At 36.8% G+C, this 17857-nt stretch overlaps 1 protein-coding gene across 2 annotated transcripts in view; it reads right to left on the bottom strand.

Annotated features, from left to right (window-relative positions):
* The window catches only part of kcnq5b (potassium voltage-gated channel, KQT-like subfamily, member 5b), a 171777-nt gene extending 154446 nt beyond the window's left edge, over positions 1–17331 (bottom strand). Inside the window, exon 1 of one of the 2 annotated variants that reach the window (XM_052126036.1) lies at positions 16278–17331. In XM_052126036.1, the coding sequence (XP_051981996.1) occupies positions 16278–16630 (353 nt within the window). In that variant the 5' untranslated portion in view covers positions 16631–17331. The remainder of the gene's footprint in view (positions 1–16277) is intronic. The other variant, XM_052126035.1, reaches the window with a different exon arrangement.
* Between the last annotated feature and the right edge of the window lie 526 nt (positions 17332–17857).

Here is a 17857-nt window from a genome sequence, read left to right as displayed (position 1 = left end):
TGTATACATGCTGGACAAAGCCAATCTACAATCACATTATCTAGGTCTGTTAGTTCGATTTTGCAAAAAACTAAAACTAAAGCGTTCACATGACATTTTACAATTATGAATTTTTGCTTTAGTCCAATTTAGTCCACTTAAAGTGCATGTAATCACACTCAGGATTCAGTTCCTTCCACTACTATTTCTGTAACCAGATAAACCAGTGAGATAACCTTTGTGCAAGAACAAATCCCACTATTTATTCACTTAGCTTGCTACCAGAAATGTTTCACCTCTCAGAATGTAAAAGACATGATAAAAACACTACAATAAGGGACTTTTTTCATAACAGCAGCCATTTTAAGCGGTTTGGGTCAACTGTTGTATGGTACTAGCAGAAACACTGCAAACAAATTCTAAAATTGAATGAGGCTAATACTAAAGCTGGCTCTACACTAGCTGATTTTTCCAATGATTTTCAGGTGTTAGCTTCATTAACATAATCACCGGACAGGCAGAGGGAGACCTAGCACCCATTAGCACCTCTCAGTGGGAGGTGTTAATCACTTGACCATCAGGACTCCCTGCTGAGTTAATGGCTTCAAGCACTGATTATCTGTTTTGTATGAAAAAATCATTCTCTCACTGAGAAGAACTGACAAGATGACCAGCTGATCTGAACTTTTTTTTTTATCACACTCAGCTGCATATCATCAAAAATGCTGACTAAAATCCATAGTGATTCTGTCATTCTGCAGAAATAATGCAAAAGCAACTACGGGTGGAAAAAAATAGTTTTGGTGCATTTTAAAATATAATCTTGTGAAAGCCAACCATGAAGAAAATGCAACATTGTAACCAGGGTTGGGAAGTATTGGAATAAACGTAATGGGACTATGTATTTAAAATACAAAATATAAGTAACTGTATTACACTATAGTTATAATTTAAATAATTGGTAATTACAATACAGTTACATTCAAAAAGATAACTGAATTTACTGAGATTAGTTTGCATTTCATTACTTTTTAAATGTATTCCACTGCAGATTACAGAATACATGCTGTAAAATGTCATTTGTATGTATTCCGTTATTACTCTAGGCCAGTAAAGTATTCTAAATACTTTGGATTACTTCTTCAGCACTGGTAGATTTTTTTCACTTGTTTTGATTATAAAAACTCTGCCAGTACATTAAGACAAAATACATGTTAAAAATACATTCTCTGAAAAATCAAAATATCTTGTGCAGTGTTGTTTCTAAATTGAATCAAATTGACCTTGTTTTAAGGATTTTTAAATATTTTTACAGAAAAACAATACAAAAATGATTATCAAGATAATGATTTTTGTCCTAATATCAAAGGTCTTACAAGAAAAAAAAAAGAAATTATGATCCAACGTGAATTTTCTTGATAAGAAATGTGCATGTAAAATGGCTAGAATTAGCATTTTAGCTTAGCATAAAGCTGGCAATTTACACAAGGTTTATTCCTAGTTCTTCTGCTCCAAATTTTTACTCACCCACTTGATCTTCTAAACCCACAAGTTTTTTTTTTTTCATCTGTGGAACACAAGAATGTTAGCCTCAGTCAATAATTCACTGTCATTGCATCTTTTTCCATCCAATGAAAGTGAATGGTGACAGAGGCTGTCATTTGGGTTTGGAACTACAAGAGGTAAATGAGGATAGACTAGACTTCATTTTGGGGTGAAATATATCTTTAATGCTATACAGCTAAAGCTGAAAAATGCGAGGATATCACCAAGACAAGATGTAGTTGCACAACCTAGGAGTCTCAGTGAATTTCTATGACTGCCTTTTCCACACAAATGGAAAAAAAATGGACAGTAAAACACAATGACCCAGGCCAATTCCAGCTTACACTAGCATATATGAAGGACAACTTACATGACAGCGAGATGAAAAAAGCAAGAGCAGTGAAAAAAAAAGCTACAATTTCTATTGCAAATGGAGCCTAAGCATTTCAGAGGCAATTAAGGGCTCACTGGCAACCCAGTTCTTTCAGATTGCATGTGTGTGAAGCTTAGGCGGATATGGCTGACACCTGTGCCTGTCGTATGGTATGAGTTTAATGCAGACTGAGGGTTTTAAGATAATTTACACTGACCTGGGAACAGTCAGGGCTGGGCCAGAGCAAACTGAAGAGAGATGGGGCATAAGCACTGGGGAGGGTGCTGGGAAGTGGGGGTGTAAAAGAGGATGAAAAGCTGCGCAAGTAGACGTATGGAGAATTTGACATGGGAGGGTGCCAAAGGAACAGAAGTACTGTTTGAGGTGCACATATATTCGGTCTATATGCAGTAAAAACACAATGCAGCAAACATACAGGTAGTTCAACTTGTTAACATAAGCAAACAATGCTGAAAATTTTATTAATTTACAATAAGGTAGTAAAGTTGTTAGTTCACTGCATTAATTAACTTCATTAATACCATTAAGTAACAATAAACAATACTTTTGTAGCACTTATCTTAGATAATATTAATTTCAACATATACTAGTACATGAACAGTTGTATATATTAACATTTTAATAACAATGAAAAATTGTAAATGTATAAATGTTGTAAAAAAAATTAATCATTGGTTCATAATACCTAATGTATTTTTTTCAGTTAAAGAATAGGACCTTAACAAATCAAATATGAATACGTATTCACTCCAATACAATATGCATTACTTTATGATACAATTACAGATCTGAATTTGTTGTTTAATTATTAACTTATTATAATATAGTAAGTTAATAATAACTTATGTATATAATAATATAATATAATATATTATAATATATAATATCCAATACATCCATCCATCTGCATTCTATAGCAGTTTGTCCTATATAGGGTTGCGAGGTAGTGCTGGAGTCTATCCCAGCTGTCTTAAGCCGAAGGCAGGGAAATACCCTGGACAGGTGGCAAGTCCATCACAGGTCAAACACACACATACATACACATTTGCACTCTCACTTATGGTTAATTTAGAGAAACCAGAGCACCTGGAGGAAACCCAAGTGAACACAGGGAAAACATGCAAACTCCACACAGAAAGGCCCTGGGTAAGCCAGGTCTCATAAGGGGACCGTCTTGCTGTGAGGCAACAGTGCTACCCACTGAGCCACTGTGCTGCCATAGTTTAATATAACTAACAAATATAATAATTAATAAACTTTTAAAAGTTTGGTTTGCTGATTTAGGAAAACATGGCACAGTGCCAGGGACTGATGGAACTCCAAAACTTGAGGTTATATATATATATATATATATATATATATATATATATATATATATATAACCTATACATAAATCTTCCATAAATATTACTTAAAAAGGCCAAAAGCAACAGCACTAGTGCACAGTCCTTCCAGAGCACAGAATACAGTTTATACTTTAAAACCTGTACCGTAAATAAAAAATAAGCATCTTCAACAAGAGATTTAAAATATAAAACCCCAGACTTTAATTGTCTATAATGTCACACTATTAAAAGCATTGCAGTAATAAGAGAGCACCCTCACCCACACACAAATGTTGTCTTTAGCAGCCCAGCCCACCCTGTTATTCACTAACAGTGCGCATTACAGAAACATGCACAGGCCTGTTCTTTCTCACTGGTTAAGAGCAAGAGAAGAGGGCAAAGGAGTATTAGATCAGACCTGAGAACCACTCTGGGAACTACAGCTGACCTAGAGGCTTGTCCACTCTCATAGAAATGTTTTTTTCAATATGAGCTGCCCTCTGACTAAAGTGTACATACTCTAAAAAAAATCTAAATACAGACAGAAGAGCAATGAAAGCCCACTATCTGGGAACATGAGCATATTTCAAAAGCAATGTGCATGATAAGCAGAAGCACATAAACCGTTATGCATAGATTAGTCTATAATGAAAAATCACTTTAGATGGCCAAACTGCCATTTTACTGTCTAAACCATGTATATATCTGAATGTGTACTTAGACTTTAATCAACAAGTAGGCCTACTTCAGAAGTAAGAGTAAATTACAATGTGACATAAATCAGGCTTTCTGCTTTCCATCAAAAATGCATTCGCTACATTGATTCAGTGAGTTGGAATTTAAAACAAGCTAAGACTAGTAAGAGAGGTTCTTTCATTTGGAAACATGCAAACAAGGCTCTCTCTCTCGCACGCCTCACACACACACGGCCAATAACATACATTCACCTACATAAATACACTGCAGCACTTATTCAATCCCATGCTATTTATACATTTGAAACTACCAAAATCCACAGGCTAAAAAACAAGTGGAAGAAAGCAGACAGAGAGAGTCAAATGGTTGGGGACTTGGGACTAATAAGATCGAATTGGAAGAGAACTGACTTTGTGTCCTATTTCCATTCATCAACTTGCACAGTGTATTTCATCATTACTTACAGATAGATCAAGAGGAGTGACAGTTGTATTAAAGGAAAAGTTCACCCAAAAATGAAAAAATTATCTTAATTTACTCTCTGCCATCCTAGATTTGTATGACTTTCTTTCTTCTGCAGAACACGAACAAAGGAGGTCCATGCAATGCAAGTGAATGGTAACCAGACCGTTCAAGCTCTAAACATCAGCAGCATAAAAGTAAGCCATATGACTCCAGTGGTTAAATCCATATCTTCAGAATTGATATAACACGTGTGAGTGAGAAACAGATCAATATTTAAGTTTTTTTTTTATACTATAAATCTCGTGAAAGTGGAAATTTATAGTGAAAAAGGATTGAAATATTGATCAGTTTCTCACCCAAAATTATTGCATTCAGAATTCATCTTAAAACAATGGAGTCAGGTGGATCACATTTATGCTGCCTTTATGTTTGTTTTTAAGCTTCAAAGTTCTGGTCACCAAACACTTTAATTGTATGGACCTACAGAGCTAAAATATTCTTATAAAATCTTTGTTTGTATTCAACAGAAGAAAGTCAAAACACATCTGGGATGGCATGAAAGTGATTAAATGATGAGAGAATTTTCATTTTTTTGGTGAACAAACCCTTTAAACCACACTCAGTACATCAAGTGAACATCACTCAGTACCCAGAAAACACACATCAGCCTTATGTTTCACAGTAAAAACACACTTCAGCTAAAATCTACAGTAAGCCCCTGAATAAATGATTGCAGAACAGCTAGTCTCTAACCTTCTTCATAACATAATTCTTTAAAATCAAACATGAACATTATTAATATTACCATGAACTATAAAGCCCCAATAATATTCAAAATTTTGACATGTGTAATTCAATTGTAAATGCATAGAACAAAACACTGGGCCAAATATTGTATTACTAGTAGCCATATTACCAAGTAGATGTTACAATTATAATTCGTTGTGGTTTCATCTCCTCTATATTTTTTATTAGACAGAGACAGAGAGAAAGAGAGAGAGAGAGAGAGAAAACACGAAGAGCAACAAACATGTTTGCATTGTCATGATTCATCTTCACAGAAACTGTTTCTGAAAGTGTATTTTACTAAATGCTGACTGCTGACCTGCAGATGCATGAGACTTGTGCTGTGGTAAATATATCCTGTGGGGACAGCCCTGAGACTCTGGGAGCAGGGTAAACACAAACACACAGAGCATAATTTACACAAACCTTGTTCTTAAAAAAAAAAATCAAATGTGTGAGTCATTGTTTGTTAAAGACTATGAAAGAGAAGTTTCTTGTGAGAAGAAGTATGGCATGACTTTTATCTGATATCAGTAGAGTTGTTCTTGCAAGAGCTAAAGAAGCATAATGGTTTTACACTGACTGACGGCTTCCTGTTTTTGATGGTGTGTGAGTGAATTTGTGCGCGAGAGGTAACATGCATGTCTGTTTTTAAGTCGCTGCAGAGAGTGTCTACCAAAGGCCTAATTGTGTCTATCTTTAAGTGGTGTCAAACTGAGAGTCTTATGACCAAATACCTTGACTCACCTCCACATCACTTTCTCTATCACTCAACTCTCTCACTTTGACTGTCAGTTAGACTCTCTCGGTTTCTCTCATTCAGTCTTTTTATGCATGGTTTACTTAAATATGTACAATACATTCTGATCATTATATATATGTGTGTGTACACACACACACACACACACACAGTAAAACATATTTTTATTCTTAATATATTAATATGTATAATACTAATATGTATGTTTGAATTAAAATTGGCTTTTCATTTGTCTTTACGTAAAGCACTTAAAATTACAGTTATAAATTAAACATGCTATATACACTCACTGAGCACTTTATTAGAAACACTAACACTAAGTTTTCTGCTGTTGTATCCCATCCACCTCATGGTTCAATGTTTTGTGCATTCTGGGATGCAATTCTGCTCACTACAATTGTACAGAGCGGTTATCTGAGTAACTGTAGACTTTGTCAGCTCAAACCCATCTGGCCATTCTCCATTGACCTCTCTCATCAACAAGGCATTTCTGTATGCAGAGCTGCCACTCACTGGATGTTTTTGTTTTTTGGCTCCATTTTGAGTAAACTCTAGAGACTGTTGTGCATGAATCGTTCAGTGAGTGTAAATAAACTTGCCTAGTCTTGCCTATTGTAAAAAGAAAGCAAAGAAAAGCACACAGTCTATCTCTCATGCATTTTCTCAACAGCAGGTACATGTGCTTTTTGGCACAGAAAGATAATGATCAGGTTTGCATTACATTACTAGATCGAAAAAGCCCCTACAGAGGAATGGGTGAGGTTACAGTAGGAAAGTGCAGCATAGCAACTTAGAAGTGAGTGACAACTCCACCTTCAGACTCAAGATATGACAGTGGTGGGCATTCAATTGTCTCTTTAACTTAAGTTAAACTCATCACATGCCTGATCTGGCTGGAGGATCAACCAGTGAAGTGAAAGAGTGCAAACCAAGGTGATTAGAGTTCAAAAAATAAATAAAATTGTCAGATCATATAGTCACATGTTCTCAGAGCAAACGAGTGTCAAAAATGCACTTTGTAGAATCAAATATTTATTGTAATGTAAGCTTAATTATTACACCTAGAGTTATTATATCCTAAAAAGGTGCTTATAATATATATTATACACACAGTTCGAACCCAGTGCTCTGCCCATTGAAGGTTAAGGGAATGGGGTGCTAATATATATATAAACAATGTACATTCTTTAGCAGATATACTAAAAAAAAAAAATATGACAAAGTTTAATATAATAAAAACTACAAATATTTAAAAATATCAAAAAATATTCATTCACCTGGGAAGCAGCATATAAGATATTTTGACTTGCTTTTAGAGAATAGATCTTAAGTATAGTATATTTTGTCTTTACTGCACTCACAGAAGTATAACCAAGTGAAAAAATACACTTATATTTCAGATATATTCTCTTAAAGCAAGTCTAAATAACAAGTACATGTATCTTATTTTGAGGATTTGTAAACAATTTAAAATGGAAAACAATACAAAAACACTAGATAACAACAGGATTTTTTTGCAGTGAATTTCTTTACTGAACTAAACTTCATAAAAAGTATTTTTTCCACTTTAACTCAGCGAATGCCATTTAGAGGTATTTTTAAAAGATTATTTTGTCCTCTTTATTGTTATTAAGCATGTTTAATACAACCTTTTAAGTTCAATTAAATCCTAATAATCAGTTAAGAGCTAATGATTAAACGTTGCAATAATTGCCAAACAGTTTAATAATCACTGTAATAATAGTTAGATTAATCAATTATCAAAATAATCATTAGTTGCAGCCCTACTGAAGTTATCAGCAAACAAAATTTAAAATAGTTTAAACAGTTTAAATTAGTTGCAGATATTCAGTGTCTCAAAATACACTTCTTTTGTTTCAATAACACCAAACAAAGTATGAAACACCAAAAATTCCCTTGCTGAAGTAATTAGAATGCAATTAGTCAGTAATAACACTCAATACAACAGACGTATGCCCCACACACACACACTCACTTCCCCAGCCTATTGCAGGCCTGTAACACAGCTTGTGAGTGTTGGGGCCTTGAAAACAGCAAATGGCCTCTTCACTCTAAAGAGCAAATCAAAATCAAACAGATCCTCACAGTGATTTTAGAATGCTGTCTGGTTCTCTGATCCAGTTGTCTCTTTCTCGAAATGAAATAAAAAATAAGATGCCCGTTTGGCAATTATAGTGCCACTTTGGCGTAGGTCCCGTCTGGCGGTCCGAGGGAGTTGTACTCGGATCCATCATCTCCTGCCGGAGATAGGAGGCAGGGGCGATGAGCCTATAACCGTGCAGGACGGGGCTCAACTGGTGGTGGTGGAGGTTGCCGTGTTAGCACACTGAAACAGCAATGTGATAGATTGTGAGCAGACTTATAAAGCAATGGCTTACATGTGATTGGCTAGGAGTTACCCAGCTAATGATGTGATGTAGTACACCTGCTAGTCTTCCCGCTAGAACTACGCTGCTATTTTTGTATTGTATTACATGCATTATATTGGTCATTGGCCCCCTAATCAATATTGGAATATATGGAAAAACCCATATCAATCGACCACTAATCAGAACAAAACAAGCAAACTTTGCTCTTTGACTGAGTGACACAAACAAGGGCAGCATGGCCTGTGTCACATTCCCTTCAAAAACCTGCTGATTAAATCTCCTCCAGCAGATGTCAATCACCTTCAAGAGTCATTTTTACGAGGCTTCGAGACCAGCATCTGCTGAAAAGCATCATGGCAGAAGGATGTGAAAGGTGACCATGTCGGGAACGCTGTGGCTGGGGGTTTTAATGATTTTCATCCAGAGGTAATGCAATTTGGTTAACATTGACTGAATTGCATGTGCATGTCATGTAAAAGATTTGCAGGAATTTAGAAACTACAATGATGCTTTCTGAGCTTTGACTATGTGAAATCTCTCTTTTACTCTCTGGGTAAAAGAAAGTTTTCTTCTTTTACTACTGCAGGGATAAAATAAATCCAGTGCAGCTCAAGGTCACCTCTATTTGTTGTGTCACTATAGAGTTAAAGAAGAGGTGTTTGGAAGAGGGAAGAGAGAGAGTTTGTGAGGCTTCTCTTAAGTAAATCATATTTTGCTCATTGTACTAAATTACTAAAGTACCTTGTTTACAGTTATTCCACCTGGACCATACTGCATTCATTTTTTAAATCACCAAATAGATTCCATGTTCTTTGGATACTGACCTGGTATTTTAATTTACATGAATTCTAGAGAAATACAAAACGCCTAAATATTACTTCACTTGCCATTTCCTAATAGGCAGGGCAATGTTTTTGACATGTAAGTGGATTATAAAATGATGATCAAAAGGCTTATTGTTTATAATATGCAATTCTAGATTGGCAGCAATAAAAGGATGGATCTCAGAAAGCTGCGACTTCAGCTTATACATTTTAAAGACTATCTGGTGACAGAACACAAAATCATAAGATTCTAAAATGTCATTTAACCCTTTATCACATACCTCAGGTCTTTAGTGACCCAGAACCTCATACCACCCCCTGTAACTCATCCATTTTTTGGAACTGTGCCCATACCTCTTTAGTATTTCTCAATGTCTCACTTATAAATATTTTGACACAAATAACAATAATAATAATAATGGGTTAAGTTCCAAAAGTGTATAGGGTCACTAGAGACACAATGTAACAATCAATAGCGAGAACAAACAGACCCAAGAGCAGAGGAAAGGTTTCAAAGGATTTATTAACAACAAATAAGAGCAGTTACTGAGCTGTGGTATGTCGAAATCCCGGCACCGGCTGCAGCAGCGGGAAGTGATCTCCGATAGGGGCAATCCATGAAGAGTGTGTTCATAGAATGAGATTGTGCGTTGTGGAAGTCAGGAACTGACTCATAGAATCCTCCATTGAAGCTTTGTGAGGTGCAGAACAACGCCTAGCTGAGATGGGCAATCTTAATACCGACATGCGGGCAGATACAAGGTATCCACCGTGGAAGACCAACTGACACGCAACAAAACTGGAAGGCAACCATACACAGAGAAAATGACAAAACGTACAAAACAAACCGACAAACTCACTGGAGCGGTGCCAGTCCGTACGTGGGCTTCTCTGGTGGCCTTCCAGGTGTGTCGGCAACTCTGCATAAATGCATAGGCAGATGCATTTATGCAAGGTTCCCCACACAAGAACCTTGTACGACGGTTCTTGTGTGGGGAACAGAGGGGGCTGATAACCCAGGCTGCACTGGAAGGGTGATAACCCTGTAGACAATGACTGCAAGGAGTTGTGTGAGTACTCAACCCATACAAGATGATCACTCCAAGACGACGGATTACAGGAGGCCACACAGCGTAGGGTCTTTACAAATTCCTGATTCGCCTGCTCAGCTTGCCTATTTGTCTGGGGATAAAACCCAGTGGACAAACTCACTGTAGCCCCCAGCTGTCGACAGAATTTTGCCCCAAAAATGTGACACAAATTGGGGGCGTCTGTCATAGAGCCCGACAGGGGGTTTACAGGACGTCTTATTAGTCACACAAATGGGGAAAAAGGCTACAAATCTATGCATGTCCTGCACTATTGATGGCCAACAGAATCGCTGTCTAATGAGTATCTGAGTGCAAGTCGCCCCTGGATGACAAGCGACGTTGGATAAGTGACCCCACTGTAGGACATCCGGGCAGATCATGGAACAAATAACAGCGAGTGGAATGATATACGGTGGGGCGATGGAGGTCTCGACCTCAAAACATCAAGATAGGGAATCGGGCTTGATGTTTTTGAGCCCGGGAGATAAGACAGTACGAAGTTGAACACGTGAAAAACAGGGAGCCTGACTAGAGTTGAGGCATTTGGCGTACGAAAAAAAAAAGCACACGGATGCATCTATCCATCCGAGGAAGAGCGCTGCGACAAGACTGCTCAGACACCAACCTCAGACACATCCACCTCCACCACAAACTTATTTTCAGGATCGGAAGTAACAAGGATGTATGCAGTAGAAAACCTCTCCTTTAAATTAGAAAACGTGGCTTCAGCTCGCAGGGACTAACAAAAGTCAGTTTGTCTGCAGTCACACAAGAGCAGTCACTGGGCTGTGGAATGTCGCAAATCCCAGCACCTGATGCAGCAGCGGGAAGAAAATTGGTAATACGCAGCTTTATTAATAAGAGAGTGAGTTAAAGATGGATTGAAGTGAAAAAAAGGTGAGAAAGCATAGACTACAACCCATTATACACAGCAACAAATATGTTTGATTTGTTTTGGCTTGTTTTCCAATAAAAATATCTCAAACTCATTTAAAACAATGTACATTTACTTTAGGAACTATACTGCAGAAGAAAATACTGTTATCTGAGAATGATGAATATAACATTAAAAATAGAAATATTTAAAAATATCTAAAAATCCATTAAAAAAGATGCATTTTCCTGAGAAGCAGCATATAAGATATTTAGACTTTCTTTTAGAGAATAGATCTTGAATATAAGTGTATTTTGTCTTTACTGCATTCGCAGAAGTATAAGTGAAAAAATACACATACACAAAATGCACTTATATTTAAGAAACATTCTCTTAAAGCAAGTCTAAATATCTTATATGTTGCTTCTCAAGTAAATGTATCTTGTTTCAAGGATTTTTAGACAATTTTAAATGGAAAACAAGACAAAAACAGATTTTTCTTTTTTTTTTTTTGCAGTGAATTTCTTTATTGAATTAAACTTAATAAAAATATGTTTTCCCTTTAATTCAGTCGATGTCATTTAGAGGTATTTTTAAAAGATTATTTTGTCCTCTTTGTTGTTAGTAAGCAAATTTAATACAACCTTTTAAGTCAGGGCACAAGCTGAATAGCCTAGTTGGTGAAGAGCTATTGATTAATCATGCTATAATCGCTGAATAATCATTCTAATAATCATTAGATTAATCGATTATCAAAATAATCGTTAGTTGCAGCCCTACATGAGACAGGACCAACAAGACAGAGAGAGTGAGGTTAGTACTCAACAACAAACAACAAACTAGCAAATATACTGAGAACGTGACGGGCTAAAGAAGGGAGTGAATTAGGGGAGAAGAGGTGTTGCTCGGAACGCTTAACAGTGGCCTGATTATCGTTTCCCAGGAACAATCAGTGTTCCCATGGAAATGCTGATCATTCATGCCGGCCATGTCTGCGATACATGTGGAAGAGAAAATTATAAAACACACAAAACAAACTGACAAACTTACCGGACTACACTCAAGGTATAGTATGTAAGTGTCTTTTTATTTTTTAATACTTCCATAAATTAGATTTTTGTGGTTATCACAGGATATCTATTTCTTTGTTTATTATAAGAGAATCTAGTACTATTTTCATACAAATAAATACTAAATCATGTTGATTTTCTGTGCAACAATGAATTAACACCACATATAAATACATATTATGCATGCTATTTCTTTATTTGGGTATACTACAGAAATTATATACGTATCTATTTAGACTCAATAAGTGCATCAGAAGATAATTGTGTGTAGCTTAGGTGTATCTTATGTGTTAAGTGTAGCTCAATATGTTTTTGAAAGTCAGTTGTGTCTCAGGAAATTTCAGTGTGAAAGTAATGAATCATGTTCTAGATTTGTTCTGATTGGTTGCATTTTCTCTTTGATGTATGAAAAATAAAACATCAAAATATATTTTACTGTATTATTTTCTAATGTTTTTTAAAACATTTAGAAAATTTGACACTATCTGGGTATTTTGTAGATCCATTTGTGATTATATTTAGGTGTCGGGTCTCTAAAAGACCCGAATATGTAAGGGTGTTTGGTGACCTTCACATGTTTTAAGGGTTAAAGAATAATATTCTACATATTCTGTGATGTTTATTTTATTCTCTATGAATTTTTTTTTTTTTTTAAATGTATCTGACAGTAATGTATTTTCTTTTTTTGGCTTTAGATTTAGATTTACATAACACACCTCCTCATAATTATCCTCATTATCTGTAGAATATTGTGTTTGGGCTGCCAAAGAACACTCTGTGAGGAATGCATTATATTGGAATGCTTTCCATGATCCTTATGAAATACAACAGCAAAACAGGGGAACAGGTCTCAACTCCTCAACACTTATTTAAGTTTCTAATTCAGACAAGCAATACTATTATATGTCAAATAAACCCATAAAAGCTAATTGCCCACTTCATGGCATATAGGCAAATGCATGAATAAACAGAGCAGAGAATGAATGAAAACAGAGGCTTCTCCTTAATATAGTGTGTGCTTGTATAAAAGTCTGTCCATGTGACTCAACAGGCTGTGCTTGGACAAAAGATTTGCACAAAACCTTGTGTCATCAAATTACAATGACACATTTTTCCATCAGTTTTCCATCTGAAACCCATGCATTAAATCAGCATCCATCTTTTGGATTTCATGCATGTCTTTAAAATGAATTCAACAACCCATCTATTTTGTACACAAACAACAGAGCAAACATGATATAGCCTTTTCACACAGACAATTCATTATTATTTTTTAGAAGCAGATCACGCTCTTTAATCACACAATTTCACTAACCATGTCAAAAGCCTGTTACACTTTCCATTTTTTGTGTCTCACAGTAATGAAGATGCAAAGGTGATATCCTGCCCAGATATACAGAGGGTTTTTCCCTGCAAAGAGTATTATGAGGCAGCCACCAAATTTCATGCCGCCACCGACTGTCAGGGTAAGGATAATGTTTGTCCTAAACTTCAACATTGTTTGCCACTGCTGTGAAATTAAACACTATAAAAACAAATCTCCACAGAGCCAGAAGAACTTAGGCAATAGCCCTCCATTAAGCTTAAAAACATTTACATTTACATTTATGCATTTGGCAGACGCTTTTATCCAAAGCGACTTACAGTGCACTTATTACAGGGACAATCCCCCCGGAGTAACCTGGAGTTAAGTGCCTTGCTCAAGGGCCCAACAGTGGCATCTTGGTGGTGCTGGGGCTTGAACCCCCAACCTTCTGGTCAGTAACCCTGAGCCTCAACCACTGCCCCAACAACATAGCAAGCAAGGTAATCAGGAGTTGGCTCAAAATAGTGTTGTGCAGGGTCAGGAAATGCCCCCAAAATTCACTATTTTAATTGCTCCTGTTTGAGTTGTTTTTTTATATTGATAACATAACATAGTCAATCTTCTGTGGTCACCGGAAGTGACGCACAATCACCTGACTTTTCGCCTGATTTTTCCCTTTCACTGAAAGAAATACAAAATTTTTGTTCATACAGATAAGAGTAAGACTATAAATGGTTTACTTGTATTTGTGTACACTCACAATAACAGCAAAATGTGGTTTTGTAAAAGGAAATCATACAGGATGCACTTTATGCCATCTCCGTGAACTTCTGTCTGGAGCATGTCACGAAAATGATCTGAAACTCAGCATATACTTGTCTCACAGACATGAGAAATATGTCTACAGAAAGCTTGAATTGTCTACTTTTAAATTAAACTATTTAATCAACTATTCTATCTACCAATGAGAGGTACAGTCTTTTTCCCGTTTGAGTTCATTATAGTTTTTGGAAGAAGACACGCTGTGGATTTATCTCAGAAGAAGAGTGTGATCTGATACGGCCTAACACAAAGTGTCTAACAAATTTTAATTTTGTGAGTGAAAACTGGAGTCTACAAAATCTATTGTGTGTTTCATGGCCTTAAAAATTACTAACCACGCAAAATCTTGATTTTCAAAAATGCAAACATGAACCGTACATCTCATGTTTGGAGGCTCTTATGTTACATCACTGCTGAGAAAGTGATGCAGTTTAATTATTCATTTTGTAAATTATTCATGCTTGACATGATGACTAAAATCATGTCAACTGTATATTGGCAAAATGTTGTATTGTTATCTCAAAGCAAGTTATGGCATTTGGAACCAAGGTAGCCTTTTTTCATCAAAAGTAAAAAAAAATTCTCCAAACAAGTGATCTGAGGGTTTTACTGAACCAAAGTACTACTTACATTTGTAAATGCCACAATAAATCAGAAACATAATTACATAGGTAATACGATCCAGCCCTGTTTCAGTTGTGCGCATGGTAAATCAAGACCTGTCAATCTAAGCAATGAGTCCAATCCAAGCTGTAATACAGTGGCCTCTACACATCATCTCTTCCCACCATACCCACCCACATACCTGAGATCAGAGAGCTCTTATTGTTGGTTTAAGAGGATAATCAAATTTGCTCTATGTTAACTATAAATGAACATATTAGCTGTTATGTTGTATTTCATTATTTAATACTGAAGACGTTAGCTTTTTCAATTAAATATGCTATAAATTGATAATTGTCATTTTCTTCAATCATCTAATAATTAGAACACCTAAAATGTTTTGCTTGTAAGTGTTTGCTTTAGCCAGTGGAAGGCATGGTACAAGTGTGTGTGCACACATGATCAGGATGGTACCACCTCTGCCTCATTTTGAGCCAGGAAAAACCCTGTACATATTATGATGCAAAAAGCTGCTCATCATCAATATGTTTATTGTGTATTTATCTTACCTAATGAGTTGCATCTCCCCCACACTTTTAGTAAACTTCTATTTTATCTCTTTGCCTCATTCCCTTTTAGGATGCAATCATTACTTTTCAAACACCCATTTTATTTTCAAGATTGCTCCTATTTGTGACTCTGTTTGTGCTTGTTTTGTGCATAAGTGTGTGTGTGTGTGTGTGTGTGTGTGTGTGTGTGTGTGTGTGTGTGTGTGTGTATGTGTGTCCAACACAAATTAAAAGTCTTCCAAGGTTTCCCTTCTTGAGGGCACATTGTAATCAAACTAGCAGTCTTATTCTGAATGAGCATTTACCTTGTCAGCTTTGTTCACAGTAGACTACAATTCTTGGTTTCTCTGGAAATCAAGACCCAGTCGAAAAAGAACAACCATCCTTATGCTGTGCCATTTGAAAAGTGTTGTTTGGTGTTTATGTGCATGTCAGTTAAGCACACTGCTATTATCATTCCTGTCTGAATAAAAAGGCTTTTGTGGAAAATTGGGTTATTTTCAAAGCTGAAATCAGTCTGATTTCTCCCTTTGAGAAATTCATAATTTACACATCAAATCTTTTAGATTTTTCCCTTTCAATAGCAACATTATAGGGCATTAAATATTGCTTTAAAGTGTTAACACTCCACACCCGAGAGATGTCTTATTCATATACGTGGGAATAGTACAAAGCAACAGGTGAACCGTTGCTCACTGGAATAACTTTAAGAAATCCAGCAATGCTTTCCATGTCGCATGGATATATACTAAATAGAATATATAAATATTGCACTTACACAAAAGCGTGATAGATGAAAGCCCAGGATCTGGGTCTCTCCAACACGTTGTACAGGTAGTTCTGAATCCTCCGATAGCGCGCGTTTCTCCGGCCGCTTTGCGCGCCGTACACCAGGGGCTTCCCGAGCAGACTCAACCGAGCGCCCTGTTTCCCCCGGTCTCTCTCCGTGCCCGCTACACCTGTGCCGGCATGAAATACGGACAACAAGCCGTCCACTGCCTGTGAGGAATTGTTCTTCATCTTATTACCACATTCCACATTGTGTGATCCGTAACTTTCGGCGTGTTGCCCCGGAGATGCGTTCATCCAGAGCCCGGAGCCGGCCTCATCTCCGCTGTGGTTGAGCGGCATGGCATCACCAACGCGGATCCAAACGCGTGTGGCATGCGTATTGTTTTATTTGGTAAATGCGACGAGAGAGCCAGAGAAACCACGGACTCGAAATATGTTTCCCTAGACACAAGAACCCCAACCACTCAAAATACACTGTTAATCTCCAGTCGTGCGACGCGTGGACGCCACCTTCTTCGATCCTGGTATGGCTATACTTCAGTAAACGGATATGGATAAAGTAGCTAACTGCTGGCACTGACTCAAGAGAAGAGCCCGTCACAGTGACTCTATGTGAATGCAGTTGCCTCTTGCGTGTACAGCTCGTGTTACTCAGTTCCAACTCGCGCCTTTGATGTCGCTCCATTCACGCGCGTAGCGCATAGGAAATCAACCATGCCATCATACTCGCTCATGATGTATGGCGCGCATAAGACGTTTCCGTAATATTCTTGTAAATGTACCTAATCACTTCCCGGATTTCTCTACGATGAGCTCTCTTAGTGTGCGGTAATCTCACCCTTGTGGTAATAATTGACATGAATATGAGAGAGAAATGGAGATGGTAAAATAAAGCCGACGGTTGAGAATTCAGTCGTGTGTTTACATAGTCAAATGTTTATTTGCATAGCAACTTCTGTAAATCGCGCTCTGTGTCGCATCCTTCATGCTAAAGTTGATCAGATGTCCTCCAATGACGATGATGAGGAACCGTCGTAAGAAAGAAAATAAAATGGCTCTTGAGCTAAAATAGAAACAATTATTTTAGAAATTTGCTTTGAAATTAGTCTCTGCTGAAATATACATGACATTTTCACTCTTACACGGAGACTCTCGTAGGATAATAGGCTATACAGTTACTCTGCTGTAAGGACCTTGTGACCGGAACAAAAATAATAATAATAGTTTATTAATTGTTTTCATCTTCGGTAATTCCGCTATAATTAGGGGTATGCAAAAGGGCAATTTTAGTCAAATTAGACGCTATAAATGTAAACTGTCCTTAGTTGTAAAAGCGACTGCTCAACCACAATTCTATTCAGAGGGCTTTATATAAGAGGGGAACAATTAAGTTTAATCAGCTGCAGACCAATACGATTTTATCCGCGAGAATAAAAATAAACAGAGGAATAAAATCAGGCTGCAAATGGCGTTTGAATTCGCACGTTTTCCATCATCTTCCTCAACAGCAGCAGCAGTCACGTGAGCTCTACACTAAGTAACTTTCAGTTAAGTTTCCGTTATGAA

This window comes from Xyrauchen texanus, chromosome 5 (genome assembly GCF_025860055.1).
Source record: "Xyrauchen texanus isolate HMW12.3.18 chromosome 5, RBS_HiC_50CHRs, whole genome shotgun sequence".
Classification (NCBI taxonomy): domain Eukaryota; kingdom Metazoa; phylum Chordata; class Actinopteri; order Cypriniformes; family Catostomidae; genus Xyrauchen; species Xyrauchen texanus.
Note: the sequence above shows the minus strand (reverse complement) of the source record. Positions and strands in the feature narration are given on the sequence as shown.